Consider the following 13548-nt stretch of genomic DNA (forward strand, 5'->3'; position numbering starts at 1 on the left):
ACAGAAGAAAGAATTAAATGTCTGCTGTGAACTATAAAAATAATTTTATAGGAAGAATTGGAATCTCCTCAGGAGAAATAAAGCAGTCTGCATGGTATTGGGCTTCAAGTTCTAAAATTAACCCTTTTCTTTACTGGAAAATTACATATTTTTGTAAGAGGTCCCACATTTTTTCTCCACCAGGATCTATTTGACTTCTGATTGATTCATACAAGATGTTTCACACTCAATTTATAGTCTTTAGCTATTTCCTTCTTTCTGTACAGTCTCTAAGACCCTGATTTTTCCCCTTGACTACATTTCTTAATTCTTATACATTCCTCTACCTTCCTCAATTTCTCCTCTCATCCCTCTATTTCTTCCTTACGTATGTATGGTAAGTTGCTAATTTCTAACTACTAGCCCCAAATTACACTATAAAATATTGTTATTGAGTTTTTCAGATACTTAGATTTTCTTGATCAGGGACCACTACTGTTTTTGTCAGAACTCAGCAGGTAAAATAGTTATTCTGCTGCCATGAAAATACTTTAATAATATTTGAATGAAGGACTTATGTACTCTAAGAATTAAATTGTAATCGTTTCTCCTATACTTAGCAATATTGGATAAAAGAAACCATTTCATTATTTTTGAATTGGTTGGTGAGAGAATTTTAATGAAAGAGATTTTAATACTGGCTGTTAGAAGCCTGTGTTTATGCGTATGAGTCACTTGAGATGTGAATTAATAATAATTGTTTTTTTAAAAAAACAGGCTGAAATATCACATTCTTAGCAGAGGTGTTATTTCTGCCATATCAAAGCTTACTTTTTGCAGAGAACCATACTTTAGCACTCTTAGACATTGAGGCAATAACAGCCTTTATTTTTTAACATGCTTTTAAAATAAACATACACACTCTAAGACTTTAGTTTAAAGTGTGACTTAGTTGTCTGTAGGTGTTGAGTATTGGCAGATTTAAAAAATATTTTGGTTTTTTTGTTTTGTTTTGTTTTGTTTTGTTTTGTTTTGTTTTGTTTTTTTAAGGAGCTACTGGGGTTTGAATCCAGGACCTTGTACATGGAAAGCAGGCACTCAACCATTTGAGCTACATCCGCTTCCTGTGTATTCTTTTAAAGCTTTATAATTTTTACCCTCCAAAGAAAATAGAAGAGAATTCTGCCCATTGTAATGACAATTTTATATTACTTTTTTCAGGGTCTTTTAGGAATAACTTAGAATCCTTTGTGGATCAGTTATGGTTGAGGATTTTGAAGAGCATACAGAAACTATTGATAAAATTAATGGGATCTGAAGCATTCACATGACTTGGACACCAATAGTTAATGACACTAACATATGATACATACAAATCAATTTCAGATTCAGCTGATACTTTTGTGCCAGTGTTCTGCTAAGCACTTTCACCCTATAATAGTTCATTTAATAGAACTCATCTTAAAAGTAGCAAATCTGTCTTCATAATTTTAACTATTAAAATATTTAACTGATTATTTGAAAATATATCAGTAAAGTCCCTTAACTTCTCCTAAAAAGCAGTAAATAAAATTTATACGAACTTTCTCAATCAGTAAAACTTTTGTGAATTATACTTTTCATTGCATTCCTTGCCAGAATGAAGCAGATTTCGTGGCATGGAATGATCCTATTCTATAAACATCATGATTAAATGTGTAACTAAATCACATCTCTTTAGCATCCAGTGTCAAACTGGCATGACCATAGTCCTATAGCAGTTTTGACTTCTTGCATTGACATCTAAGCAGTGAGATGACTGATTTCCTGTAAGCCAGGTAGATTTGGCCTGATGACTTATATTTAATCCTACTTCTAGTATTTATCATGACTGAGTATTTTAGTCATTATTTTAGGATAAAGAAAACCTTTTGATTACAGTTATAAACAAAACCATAAAAGTCAGTCCTCTATTTTTCTCAGTTAATACTTGTATTTAATGGCAAAAGAAGCCAAAGTAAAAGAGCTCTTTGCTTTATATAAAGAAAATAGCTAAAGGTAATAGACAATCACAACTTATGCTCATAGTTTTGAACATTAGATTTTAGCTTTCCCCATTTGCAGAGACTTTTTAACAAGACCCATCTCCTCTATGAAGAATGCAGTTAATTTTTTTTCTGGCACAGAAAATAGGGTAACCTGATCTGAGTCTGACAGTGTGTCGTTCAGTTAAGTGCTTCCATCTGTTGCCTGCTGTTCCCCTTACTCATGACCCCTCTATGTTTCTCTCCTCTTTTCCTTTCTCTTTCCCTCTGTTTCTCTTTCCTTTCTTTTGTGTTCTTTTCTTTCTATTTTCCTATCACTCTCTTTATCTCTCTTTCTCTCTTTTTTCCTCTCTCTCTTTTGTCCTTAGCCCCTCTGAGGAAGGCAAAGTTTGTTGAGAGCCCACGAATTCCAGAATCCGAGCTTGGCTCACCAACCCTCACTTCAGCTCAGAAACTGGATGTGGATGCATACTGCCCTGGTAAGCATGCATGCTAAGTGTCTGCTTTGAAAAAGGGAAAATTGGATTGGGGCCATCTAGCAGAACAGTATGTTACATGTGTAGTGTTCATAAAAACATATTTTCCACTTTTACAAATAATTGCATATTTTCCTTATTAGAGTATAGTTTTTACTGAAACTTTTTGCCCTTTTTTTGACCATTGATATAACAATTAGAATAAATATTGAAAAGAATATTGAAGATAATCCTTAACAGAATTAAATTTTGGTAGATAGTTTTCAGGATGACTTTAGTGATATGAGATACAGAAATTTTGCTTTGGCCGTGTGCGATCAAGAAAATCCATTCAACAGTGAACTTTTTGCATATAACCTGTTATTCAAAAATAGTTCCTGTTGGATTTCTGGACAGTTAGAGAAAATAGTTGTGATGTTGGGAACATTAAATGTGAATTAGAGAAGAAATGTTATAGCTTCCTGAGTTTGAGTCAGATTCCTTTTGGACACTTACTTTTAGAAATACGTCTTCTTATGAATGGCCTGTAAGCAGATGTGGGAGCTCCCTAAAAACCCTTCTTGTGTGGGAGCCAAACTGAAGCAGACTCACTATCAATGCTTAGATTCTTCCAAACTTAGATGAGTTACCTGGCAACATCCTTTACACTCATTCCACAGTGAATCTAGAGCTGTGTCAGAAATGTTCACACTTCCGTTTGAGTATAAAGATCAGAGCTGTAGTAAAGGACCTTGGAAGACTTGATTTTAGGTATTTTGTTTATTCCTGCTCATTAAAATTGATGTTAAACCACAGTGAATGCAACCACTACATATTACAGCATTAGGGGTCAGTTGGGTAAAATGATTCCTAGTTCCTCAGAAGTCAGGTAAAAGGGTTTTTGTTGTTGTTTGTTTGTTTTTTTAAGTAACAATTAGAGAAAAATGGGTAAAATCTAATAAATTAAGAGAAGTTTAATTTTATGAATCAATTTTGAATATTGAAAGACCTTGGGAATTTTGTTTTCAGGAAATCGAACCCTATACTCCTTCCACTGTTATAGATAGCAATTCATTTTAAATCAACATTTCTGTTACCAAAAGGAACACAATAGCTCTTTAAATGGTACTATAGACATCGTTAAAAGGCTCTTTTTCATATTTTGAGGTATTGTCACATTTCTTGGGCAATGTAATGTTGTGTTTTGCATTTCTTCAATAATTTTCTAAATAATAAGATTGATTTATTAATTAGCAAGCTAGCTAGCTAATGGCCCATTCCTGTAATGAGTTTTGGAAGAAAAAATTATCAGAAACCTTTTCTTTACCAGTGTTTCAAATCCAGAAAGCCCAATTTTCACTTCTTACTGCCCGTCTGACATCCTTAATCTTAATCTATTGATATTGTTATGAAGGAAAGTAGCTGTTTTTTGAAATGCAAGTACTGAGTCACTATGAAAAATCTTACCGTGTGACTATTTGTGTGTATTTTTCACAAGCATGAATTCTTTGCTTAATTGGGATTGGATCATTCAGATAAGGTTTATAAAAAGCCAGGAGAAAATGAAATCATGTCAAAATGCAAAATGCTGTGCTATGTAGTCTCCTTTCCTTATCAGAAACAGGTTTAAAGCACAGAAACTTTGTAGTGTTTTGTTCTTGTATAATAAAGTTATTAGGCTCTCTGAAAATACATTTCTACAGATAATGTCGACTTCTATGAACTGACAATGATTTCTACATAGTACCAAAAGTTAACAGTAAACAAATAAATTAATGAGTACACTCATAAAACAAACAAAAAAAAAATCCATGCATTTAAAATTTCTCTTACATAAGATACACTAACAGAACAATGATCATACTTTCTTGTTTACTCATATATAATAGTGCAGTTAAGGCCAGGGTTCTGCTATCTTCTTGTCCACCTGCTTTACTCAGTATCACATGCAAATTTAGGAAAATACTATATTTCACTGGCACAACCATCTTAATATTTAGAGCATTGCTTCTCAAATTTGTGTGTGTTTCAGAATCATCTGGAAGGCTTGTTCAAACACAGATTGCTGGTCCCACCTCCGGAATTTTTAATTCTTTAGGTCTGGGGTGGCCAAGAATTTGCATTACAAACTAATTTCCAAGTGATGCTGATGCTGCTTATCTAGGTTCCTCACTTTGAAAACCAACTAAGTTTAAAAGCAGCTATAGGCTGCTTACAGATGGTGTCCAGTGAGCAGTGTTACATCAGGTGTGGTTCATTTTACTGTTATTACCTTCTGGGGAATAATTGGGAATGTTGTTTCTATATTATCTAACTTTAAACTTTCTGGTGCTTATATTTGAATTTGGAAGAATAAAGCTTTTATGTCTGAGAAATGGACATATATATATTTCTCGATTTGTCTATTTGTATCTGGCACCTGAGTGCCCATGTCTAGTTTCCTATGTTGTCCTACATGTAAAAGGAAATTGTGGATCAAACCAGAGCAAATCTTCAGTGAGGAGACACCAAGTCATTGATATTTGCTCTGCAAAGACTAGGGAAAGCTACACTGGGATATAGCTGTCAATCCAGAATATTTATCCAATAAATTGAGTGTTTCACTCTACATAGCATTAGATTCTAATTTAGTTTTTACTCTTCCTCAAATCCAATTTATTGTATGCTGAAATGTGAGAAAAATACAAATAAACAGGGTGTTTTGGTTCTGCAAGTAAAATCTTGGAGATGATTAATGGTGTTATACAGCTAAACTACCAGTTGGAGTGGGGGTGTTAAGTGAATTGTGTTTGATAACCATCTTAAGTGGAGAAATTAAAACAGAGAAATTATGTGATTTATCTAGTGTCACAAGGACAGTATTTTTGGACCATCTAAGTGGACATAGTGTAGTCCAGAAATACGTTAATTTCATCAACACCCCTTGGCAATCCTTAAACTAAAAGATAAATAGATCACACAAAATGTTACATTAAAAAATATAGGCGGTTCCCATATACCCCACTCCCCACACCCTACACTTTCCCCACATCAACAACTTCTTTCATTAGCATGGTACATTCATTGCATTTGATGAATACATTTTGGAGCACTGCTACACAGCATGGATTATAGTTTACATTGTAGTTTACTCTCTCTCCCAGTCCATTCAGTGGGTTATGGCAGGATATATAATGTCCTGCATCTGTCCCTGCAATATAATTCAGGACAACTCCAGAGATAATAATCTTCAATCAGATTAATAAAGAGCATTTAGCAAAATGCTTCACTCATAAAAAATGTTCATAAATGTTAACTGATTTTATTATTATTACATTGATTATCCTGAGGTATAGCACAAGAGCTTAAAGTGTTTTCTAAATAGTCAGAAAAGAGATTCAAAGGTTTGAGGCCATTTTTATATAAATATATCTTATTATGTTTCAGTTCTCATTCTCTCCCCTTACTACCTTTGTGATATTGAACATGTCATATAATCTCCCTGTACCTCAGTTTTCTGTCACAGCATTATTATAGATAATAAGACTGTTCTTGTTCAAATCAAGGATCATCAAGGCAATGCTTTTCTTCCAAAGACTGGTGGCCTAGGGCTGGCTGCTGGTGATCCTTGGTCCTGGGCTCCTCTGCCACATGGCAATGCACGTGGCAGCTTATTTGGCTACACCTTTCTCTTCCATGTGCCATTGACCTTCAGCTTCTTGTTTCGCATGACTTTCTGTCTTATCTGTCTGAATTCCTTTCCCCTTATAAAGGGCTCCAATAATAGGATTAAGATCCATCCTTATTGAGTTGGACCATACCTTAACTGAAGCAACCTCATCAAAAGTCCTACTTACAATGGGTTCACAACCATAGAAATTAATTAAGTTTAAGAACATGTTTGTTTTCTGGCCTACATACAGCTCCAAACCACCACAGTGACATTATTGCTCTAATTCACCAATCTAAATATGTGTGTGCTTATAAGCACATGAATACACATTCACAGAGTGCGATAATGCTAGTGTTTGCATTGTAGTTGTAGCTGGTTAATGGGATCACAGGTGTATTTACAGGTTCTAGAGTTAGATCTGGGTTTAATTTCTGGCCTTCCTACCTATTAGCTGCCTGGCTATATGTAACTTCAGTAGCCTTAAATTCTTTGTTTGTAACATTATGATAAAAATAGGCCTTTCTTAACAAAAACAGAAAAACTATCTCATAGAGTTTTATTAAGATGAAGTGAAATAATGCATATGCCAAATGCTTAGCTCAGGCAAAATAAGTGAACCACAACAATTTAAATCCATCCCCACCTTAGTTTCTTTGAATATCAGAGTCTTGATGGAGCAGTCCTGTCCTCTAATAACCTAATGTTAAAATAGTTTTAGTTGCTTTGTGGATAAACAAAAGTGCCCAATTTGTTTTAAAGGGAAAATGAAGCCTGAAACTGACTGAGAGTTAAGAATTAACAAATGATTATGGTCACTGAATCATTATATAGATGCTTTTTTTCCCTCATTTTTCTAGTTTATTATTAAAATAGCCAAAAGCTAATACCTGAAATTACTGATGCTGACTAGATTGACCTTACCTTTGTTTATGGTTAATTCAAAACTAAGCTAACCCTCCTGTATATTTACTATTGTGATGGTTTTTCTAGATTTTTACCTTCATTTATGGTTACTTCAAAACTAAGCTCACTCTTGTGTATACTTACTATTGTGATGGTAACCACACTACTCTCCCACACGTGAATCCACTAAAACCCTTAACTCCTCAAAATCCAGGAATGCAGATTTGAAACCCCCATCTCCTGTCCTTCCCCTGGCATTAATAAACCTGCTTTCTCTCCCAGCCATCTGCGTGTGGACTCCAATTCATCTGCTCCCAGCAAGAACCCAGAGGGACTCCTGCGGGGCTTCCTTCATAAGCAATAAGGAACATTCCTGTTGTTATTGTTCATCATCATCATAATTATACTTATACATTTCTAAAATTTCTACAGTGAACTTGTATTGAAAATTTTCAGTAATTAGATGCCACTAAAATACAGTAATAGTCTTTGTATCTTAGTTCTTACATTTTTATGTTGCACATTATAATAATATATAATTTCCGAGTATATTAGTGAACCTTGACACAGATGGCAGGCCGAGTTGACAGGACTTTCAACTATATGTGCAAGGTTAAGGGCAAAAGACCACACCAGTCTCCTGAAGATACATAGGCTTTTATCCACAACAAATATTTTCAGGGGAATTTGAGATTATTCTTTTTATAATGGGTCCTGTTAAATCTCTTTAAAAATGGCAGTAGTCTTCAAAGGACAGTGTTTTTTGAGGTGACAAGGAAATTAGGATATATTTGAAACTCAAGAATGGAAGACAGTTTTGTGCTAGATATTTGGATATAGTCATATTTTTATATATTTTGCATTTTAAAAGATTTTTCATTTGGATTTCTTTTCAACATTGTACATTTTCTGGAAGTTCAAGCCACTTTAGACAAATTGTTTTATATAAAGTGAGTAATTCCATGAGCCCTTTATCCCAACTTCTTAATTGTAGCAATTATTCCACTTTACAAACAAGAATAATTTGCTTTACTTATCATTTTCTTCCTTTGATTTTTTTTCCCCCTAAAAACATTACCAAATGTTATCTTTATCCTAAATAGTTAGGCATTATTCTTTTGCTTTGCTGTGAATTTTTTACTATACTTATACAAAGAACACTTTATATGATTTTGCATTGCTCTATGGATACTAACAGTCTTTTTCTTATAAATCAACATCTTCTCTTACCTGGTGTTTGTATTCCTTATGTCTACTGCATTATAAACACAGTAAATGTAAAGCAGGATTTTCAAACTGTGTTAAATTGGTGAGCTTCAGGGCAGTGTGAACTTCTTCCATTTCTTTAATTTAGACAAAAAAATTTTTGGATGTTTGCATATGTGCCACATATTTGACCACTTTGGCTTTGTAATACACTTCAAGATCAAGAAGTATTAGTCTTCCCATGTCACTCTTCTTTTATACAATGATTTTGGCTATTTGGGTGCCCTTCTGAATAAACTTGGTAATTGCCTTTTCTTTTTCTATAAAGTAAGCTGTTGGAATTTTGATTGGGGTTGCATACAGTCTATAAATCGATTTGTGTAGGATTGACATCATCATAATGTTTAGTCTTCCAATCTATGAACATGGAATAGCTTTCCGTTTGTTTAGGTCTTCTATGATTTCTTTTAGTAATGCATTGTAGTTGTCTGCATACATGTCCTTTACATGTTTGCTTAAATTAATTCCTAGGTATTTGAATCTTTTTGTTGTGACTTAAATGGATTTTTTCCCCTAATTTCCTCCTCAGCTTATTCAATATTAGTGTAAATATTATCAATTTTTACGTGTTGATCTTATATCCTGCCACATTGCTGAACTTGCTTATTAGCTCAAGTATCTTTTCCTATTTAGATGCCTTTTATTTTTATTTTATTTTCTAATTGCTCTATCTAGAACTTCTAGTACAATGTTAAATAACAGTGGTGCTATTGGGCATCCTTGTCTTTTTCCTGATCTTACAGGTAAAGCTTTCAGCTTTTCCCCATTGAGTATGATGTTGACTGTGGGTTTTTCATATATACCCTTTATCATACTGAGGAACTTTCCTTCTATTCCTATCTTTTGAAATATTTTTATCAACAAAAGATGCTGGATTTTGTCAAATGCCTTTTCTGCATCGATTGAGATGATAATGTGGGCAATTTTTCCCATCAGTTTGTTAATGTAGTGTCTTATGTTAATTGATTTTGTGTTGAACCACCCTTGCATACCAGGGATAAGACCCATTTGATAGTGGTATATAATTCTTTTAAAATGCTTTGGATTCTATTTGAAAGTGTTTTGTTGAGATTTTTTTCTATGTTCATTGGAGAGATTGGTTTGTAATTTTCTTTTCTTTTAGAAAAACTTTGGTTTAGGGTAATCTAGCTACCTAATATGTTTTGGGTAATGTAGTAATTTGAAATTATTTTATTATTTTATGAATCCCAAAAAGAAATATATTATATTTTTAAGCTAATCTATTCCTCAGGGTGTGAGATCCTTTGATTTCGTTAAATTAAGTTGAGAGGTCTTTTGATTAGATTACTTGATAAGATAGCTTTGGGGCTTTTGATTGGATTATGTCAGTGAGGTGTAGCTCAGATTGAGTCCCTGCCCCCTTGCTGGATCTAATATAAACAGACTCACACAGACAGGCAGAGAGAAAAAGGAAGCTGCCACATTGATCCTACAATGTGAGAGAGAGAATTGCTTAAGCAGGAGGCCCCTGAAGAGACTGGGCCTGGTGAGCTTGGAGGGGAAGGCAGAGACCAGGCAGAGACTGGCGGAAATCTTCCTTCATCACATGACAACAGCGCCAGGATCAACAGTAGCTAACTTCGGTGAGAAAACTTCTCAGCTGATGCCTCGGATTTGGACATTTCATACCCTTGGAACTGTAAGCTTTTATTTCAAATAAATCCCCACCATAAAAGCCAACAGATTTCTAGTACTTTGTTCAATTTCATTTATTTCTGCTCTCATCTTTATTATTTCTTTCCTTCTGCTTTCTTTGGGATTGGTTTGCTATTCTTTTTCTAGCTCTTCCAGGTGTGCAATTAGGTCTTTTTTTTTTTTTTAACTCTTTCTTCTTTTTTAATATTAGTCATTTAGGGCTATAAATTTCCATCTCAGAACTACCTTCACTGTATCCATAAGTTTGGGTACATTGTGTTCTTGTTCTCTTTTGCTTCGAGATACGTACTAATTTCTCTTATAATTTCTTCTTTGACCCACTATTTAGGAGTGTGTTGTTTAGCCTCCACACACTTACAAATTATTCCCCTCTCTTGTTTTCCAGCTTTATTCCATTATGATCAGAGAGAGCGCTTTGTATAATATCAATTTTCTTAAATTTACTGAGATCTGTTTTGTTGCTGTATGTGTGGTCTATCCTGGAAAAAGATCCATGAGTATTTGAGAAGAGTGTATAGCCCGTTGACAAGTGAACAACACTTGTAGTTCTCTGTATTTTTAAACAGTGGCCATTCTAATATGTGTGAAATATCTCATTGTAGATTTGATTTGCACTGCCCTAACTGCTAGTGATATTGAATATTTTTTCATGTTTGTTTGTTTGTTTTGCCATTTGTATTTCTTCTTTGGACAAATGTCTAGTCAGGTCTTTTGCCCATTTTTTAATAGGGCCCTTTGTGAATGGTGTGTTGAAATCTCCAACTACTATTATTGTAGAGGTATTTATTTCTCCTTTCAGTTTTGCCAGTTTCCCTCATGTATTTTGGGGCACCCTGGTTAGGTGCATAGATATTTATGACTGTTACTTCTTCCTGGTGGATTGTTGCTTTTATTAATATATAATGACTTTCTGCATCTCATAAATTTTTTTCATTTAAAGTCTGTTTTGTCTAATATTAGTATAGCTACCCCTGCTCTTTTTTGGCTACTGTTTGCATGGAATGTCTTTTTCCAATCTTTCACTTTCAGCCTTTTTGTATCCCTTGATCTAAGGTGAGTCTCTTGTAGATAGCATATGGATGGCTCATGTTTTTTTAATCCATTCTGTCAGCCTGTATGATTTGATTAGGGAGTTTAATCCATTCACGTTCAATGATATTACTGTAAATGCATTATTTGCTTCCACCATTTTATATTTTGGCTTTCATATGTCACATCTTATTTTCATCATTAATTTTATCCTTTTGATTATCTTTTCTGATTGTCTTCCCTTCTACATTCTCCTCCAAGGCTCTCTTCCTGTCTTTTCAGGCTATAGGGCTCCCTTTAGTGCTCCTTGCAAAACTGTATTATTTTTTATGAGCTCTCTTAGTTTCTATTTATTTGTGAATATTTTTAAACTCACCTTCTTATTTGAAGGACAATTTTGTTGGATAAAGAATTCTCGACTGGCAATTGTTTTCTTTCAAGCAAATACCATTGATTGTACACTTCCGATGGATTATCTGTTTTGTGAATATATATCAATAAAACTGATTTAAAGCAAAAAAGTAAGTTTGGTGCATATTCATTACATGCAATGGTGGTAAAACTTACTTCCTACATGATGGTGCAATTAAAGTCTCACCCTTCATTGGGTTTTCTCAAAATGGAATATTTATGACTTTTAACCACTGTGAAATAAAATTTATATGTCATAAATTGCAAAGTTCATTCCATATACTCTGGACAGTTCTATAGTTTTCTATTTATTGTAATCATGTCTTTCCTCCACCTTACTAAAATCTAATGCTAACTTTTCAATTCTCATCTTGCGTTCTCTACAACGTTTAACATAGTTGTCCCAATCCTCTTCCTAAAAATATTTTATACTTTGGCTTCCAAGCTATTACATGCCTTGTTTTCCCCCTAATTCTTAGATCTCTTCTTTTCAGTCTACTCTGCCAGTTCCTTCTCATCTCTCCACTCCCAAAAGTTGAAATACTCCAGGACCTGGTCCTTAAATATCTTATCTTCTCTATTCATGCTCACTTTCTTGATATTCTCATTCTGACCTATGTATTTAAATACCATTGTATAGTGATGACTTCCAAATTTATATCTCAGTGACCTCTTAGAACCTGCTTTTGTATATGTCCACTGATAGATGCCATGCTGTCCCAGTTGTTAAACATCTTTAATATTAGCATTCACTTGCTCTCTAGCCTTTTTTGGATGTTGCTGAAAATGTCACTTTCTCATTGAGGTTTTCCATTAACATTTCATTTAAAATAGCAACCTAGTGATCCTTAACAACCTTGTCAAGCCATTTCAGTATAATCATGGTGGAATGTTTGATTGGAGAGGATTTAAAAATGAGTGGTTGAAGGATTGTTGGAAGATGGCAATGGACTAACAGGCAAAGCTGAATGCTCTCACAAAAACAATGGAGAATAAGCCAGAAACTGTCCACGGGACTTGCTTTGGGGGTCAGCAGACAAGGACAGTGATAAACAATTCCCAGGAGGGTGAGGAACAGAGAGACAAAGAAGCTGAAATGACAAATGTGAGTTACCAGGTCCCCATGGTGGGCAAGAAGGGTTCCCCTTCCCCACCCCCAAAAATTTAGCTGGGGTAAAACACAGGGCTCAGTGCAGCTGACTGAGAAGAGAACAGACATCTTCCTCCCTGTCAGCTGTTTTAAGGTAAAGGGTGGGAAGGTCGGGGTACTTTTCTTTAGTGAATTAGGCTAGCAGAGCCTGCTTTGAATCTCCAGTCTGAGGATTAAACACAGGAAGACAGGGAAGCTGAGACCAGAACACCTCTGTGTACAGGTGCTTTGCCTTGTGTCATCTTCTGGCCCGTCTGGAAATTGTATGGACAAAATCTGTTTGTGCTCTCATATCCAAACCCTGGGAGAAAATCTGCACCCCACTAGTGAGTCTGTGGCCCAATTTTGAAAACTGGAGCTGGACAATTTTAAAGACCAAGAATAAATTGAACCAAATAGCAAAGAAAAGCTGTGAGAACAAAAAACAATAGGCAAGAGAGAGAAATTAGTCATCAGAGTAAATTCACCAACATATTCAGATGCGTAGACATCAGCAAAAAATTACAAGTCTAGGAAACAGGAAGAGATGGCCGAGCCAAAAGAATAAACAAAATATCCTTAAGAGATACAGGATTTAATACAATTAATCAGCGATAATCACACAAGTCTCCTAAATCACTTAAGAATTTAAAGAAAATATGATTAAAGAAATAAAGGATATTAAGAAGACATTAGGGAAGCAGATTTGGCCCAACGGATAGGGCATCTGCCTCCCACGTGGGAGGTCCAAGGTTCAAACCCAGGACCTCCTGACCCGTGTGATGAGCTGGCCCACGCGCAGTGCTGATGCGCGCAAGGAGTGCCATGCCATGCAGGGGTGTCCCCTGCGTAGGGGAGCCCCTCGTGCAAGGAGTGTGCCCCACAAGGAGAACCGCCCGGTGCGAAAAAAGTTCAGCCTGCTCAGGAATGGCGCCGCACACACGGAGAGCTGACGCAGCAAGGTGACGCAACAAAACAAGACACAAATTCCAGGTGCCACTGACAAGAATACAAGTGGACACA

General features: G+C 35.1%; 1 protein-coding gene across 14 annotated transcripts in view; it reads left to right on the forward strand.

Annotated features, from left to right (window-relative positions):
• Nucleotides 1–13548, forward strand: part of TANC2 (tetratricopeptide repeat, ankyrin repeat and coiled-coil containing 2) — a 593508-nt gene that overhangs the window by 334132 nt on the left and 245828 nt on the right. For 10 of the 14 annotated variants that reach the window (XM_071210733.1, XM_071210734.1, XM_071210737.1 and 7 more), the window contains one exon: nt 2372–2482. The exons of the other annotated variants lie outside the window; for them this stretch is intronic. In XM_071210733.1, coding sequence (XP_071066834.1) covers nt 2372–2482 — 111 coding nt within the window. The remainder of the gene's footprint in view (nt 1–2371; nt 2483–13548) is intronic. 14 annotated transcript variants of the gene reach the window in all.

The sequence above is a fragment of the Dasypus novemcinctus genome, chromosome 21 (assembly GCF_030445035.2).
Source record: "Dasypus novemcinctus isolate mDasNov1 chromosome 21, mDasNov1.1.hap2, whole genome shotgun sequence".
In the NCBI taxonomy this organism is placed as follows: Eukaryota; Metazoa; Chordata; class Mammalia; order Cingulata; family Dasypodidae; genus Dasypus; species Dasypus novemcinctus.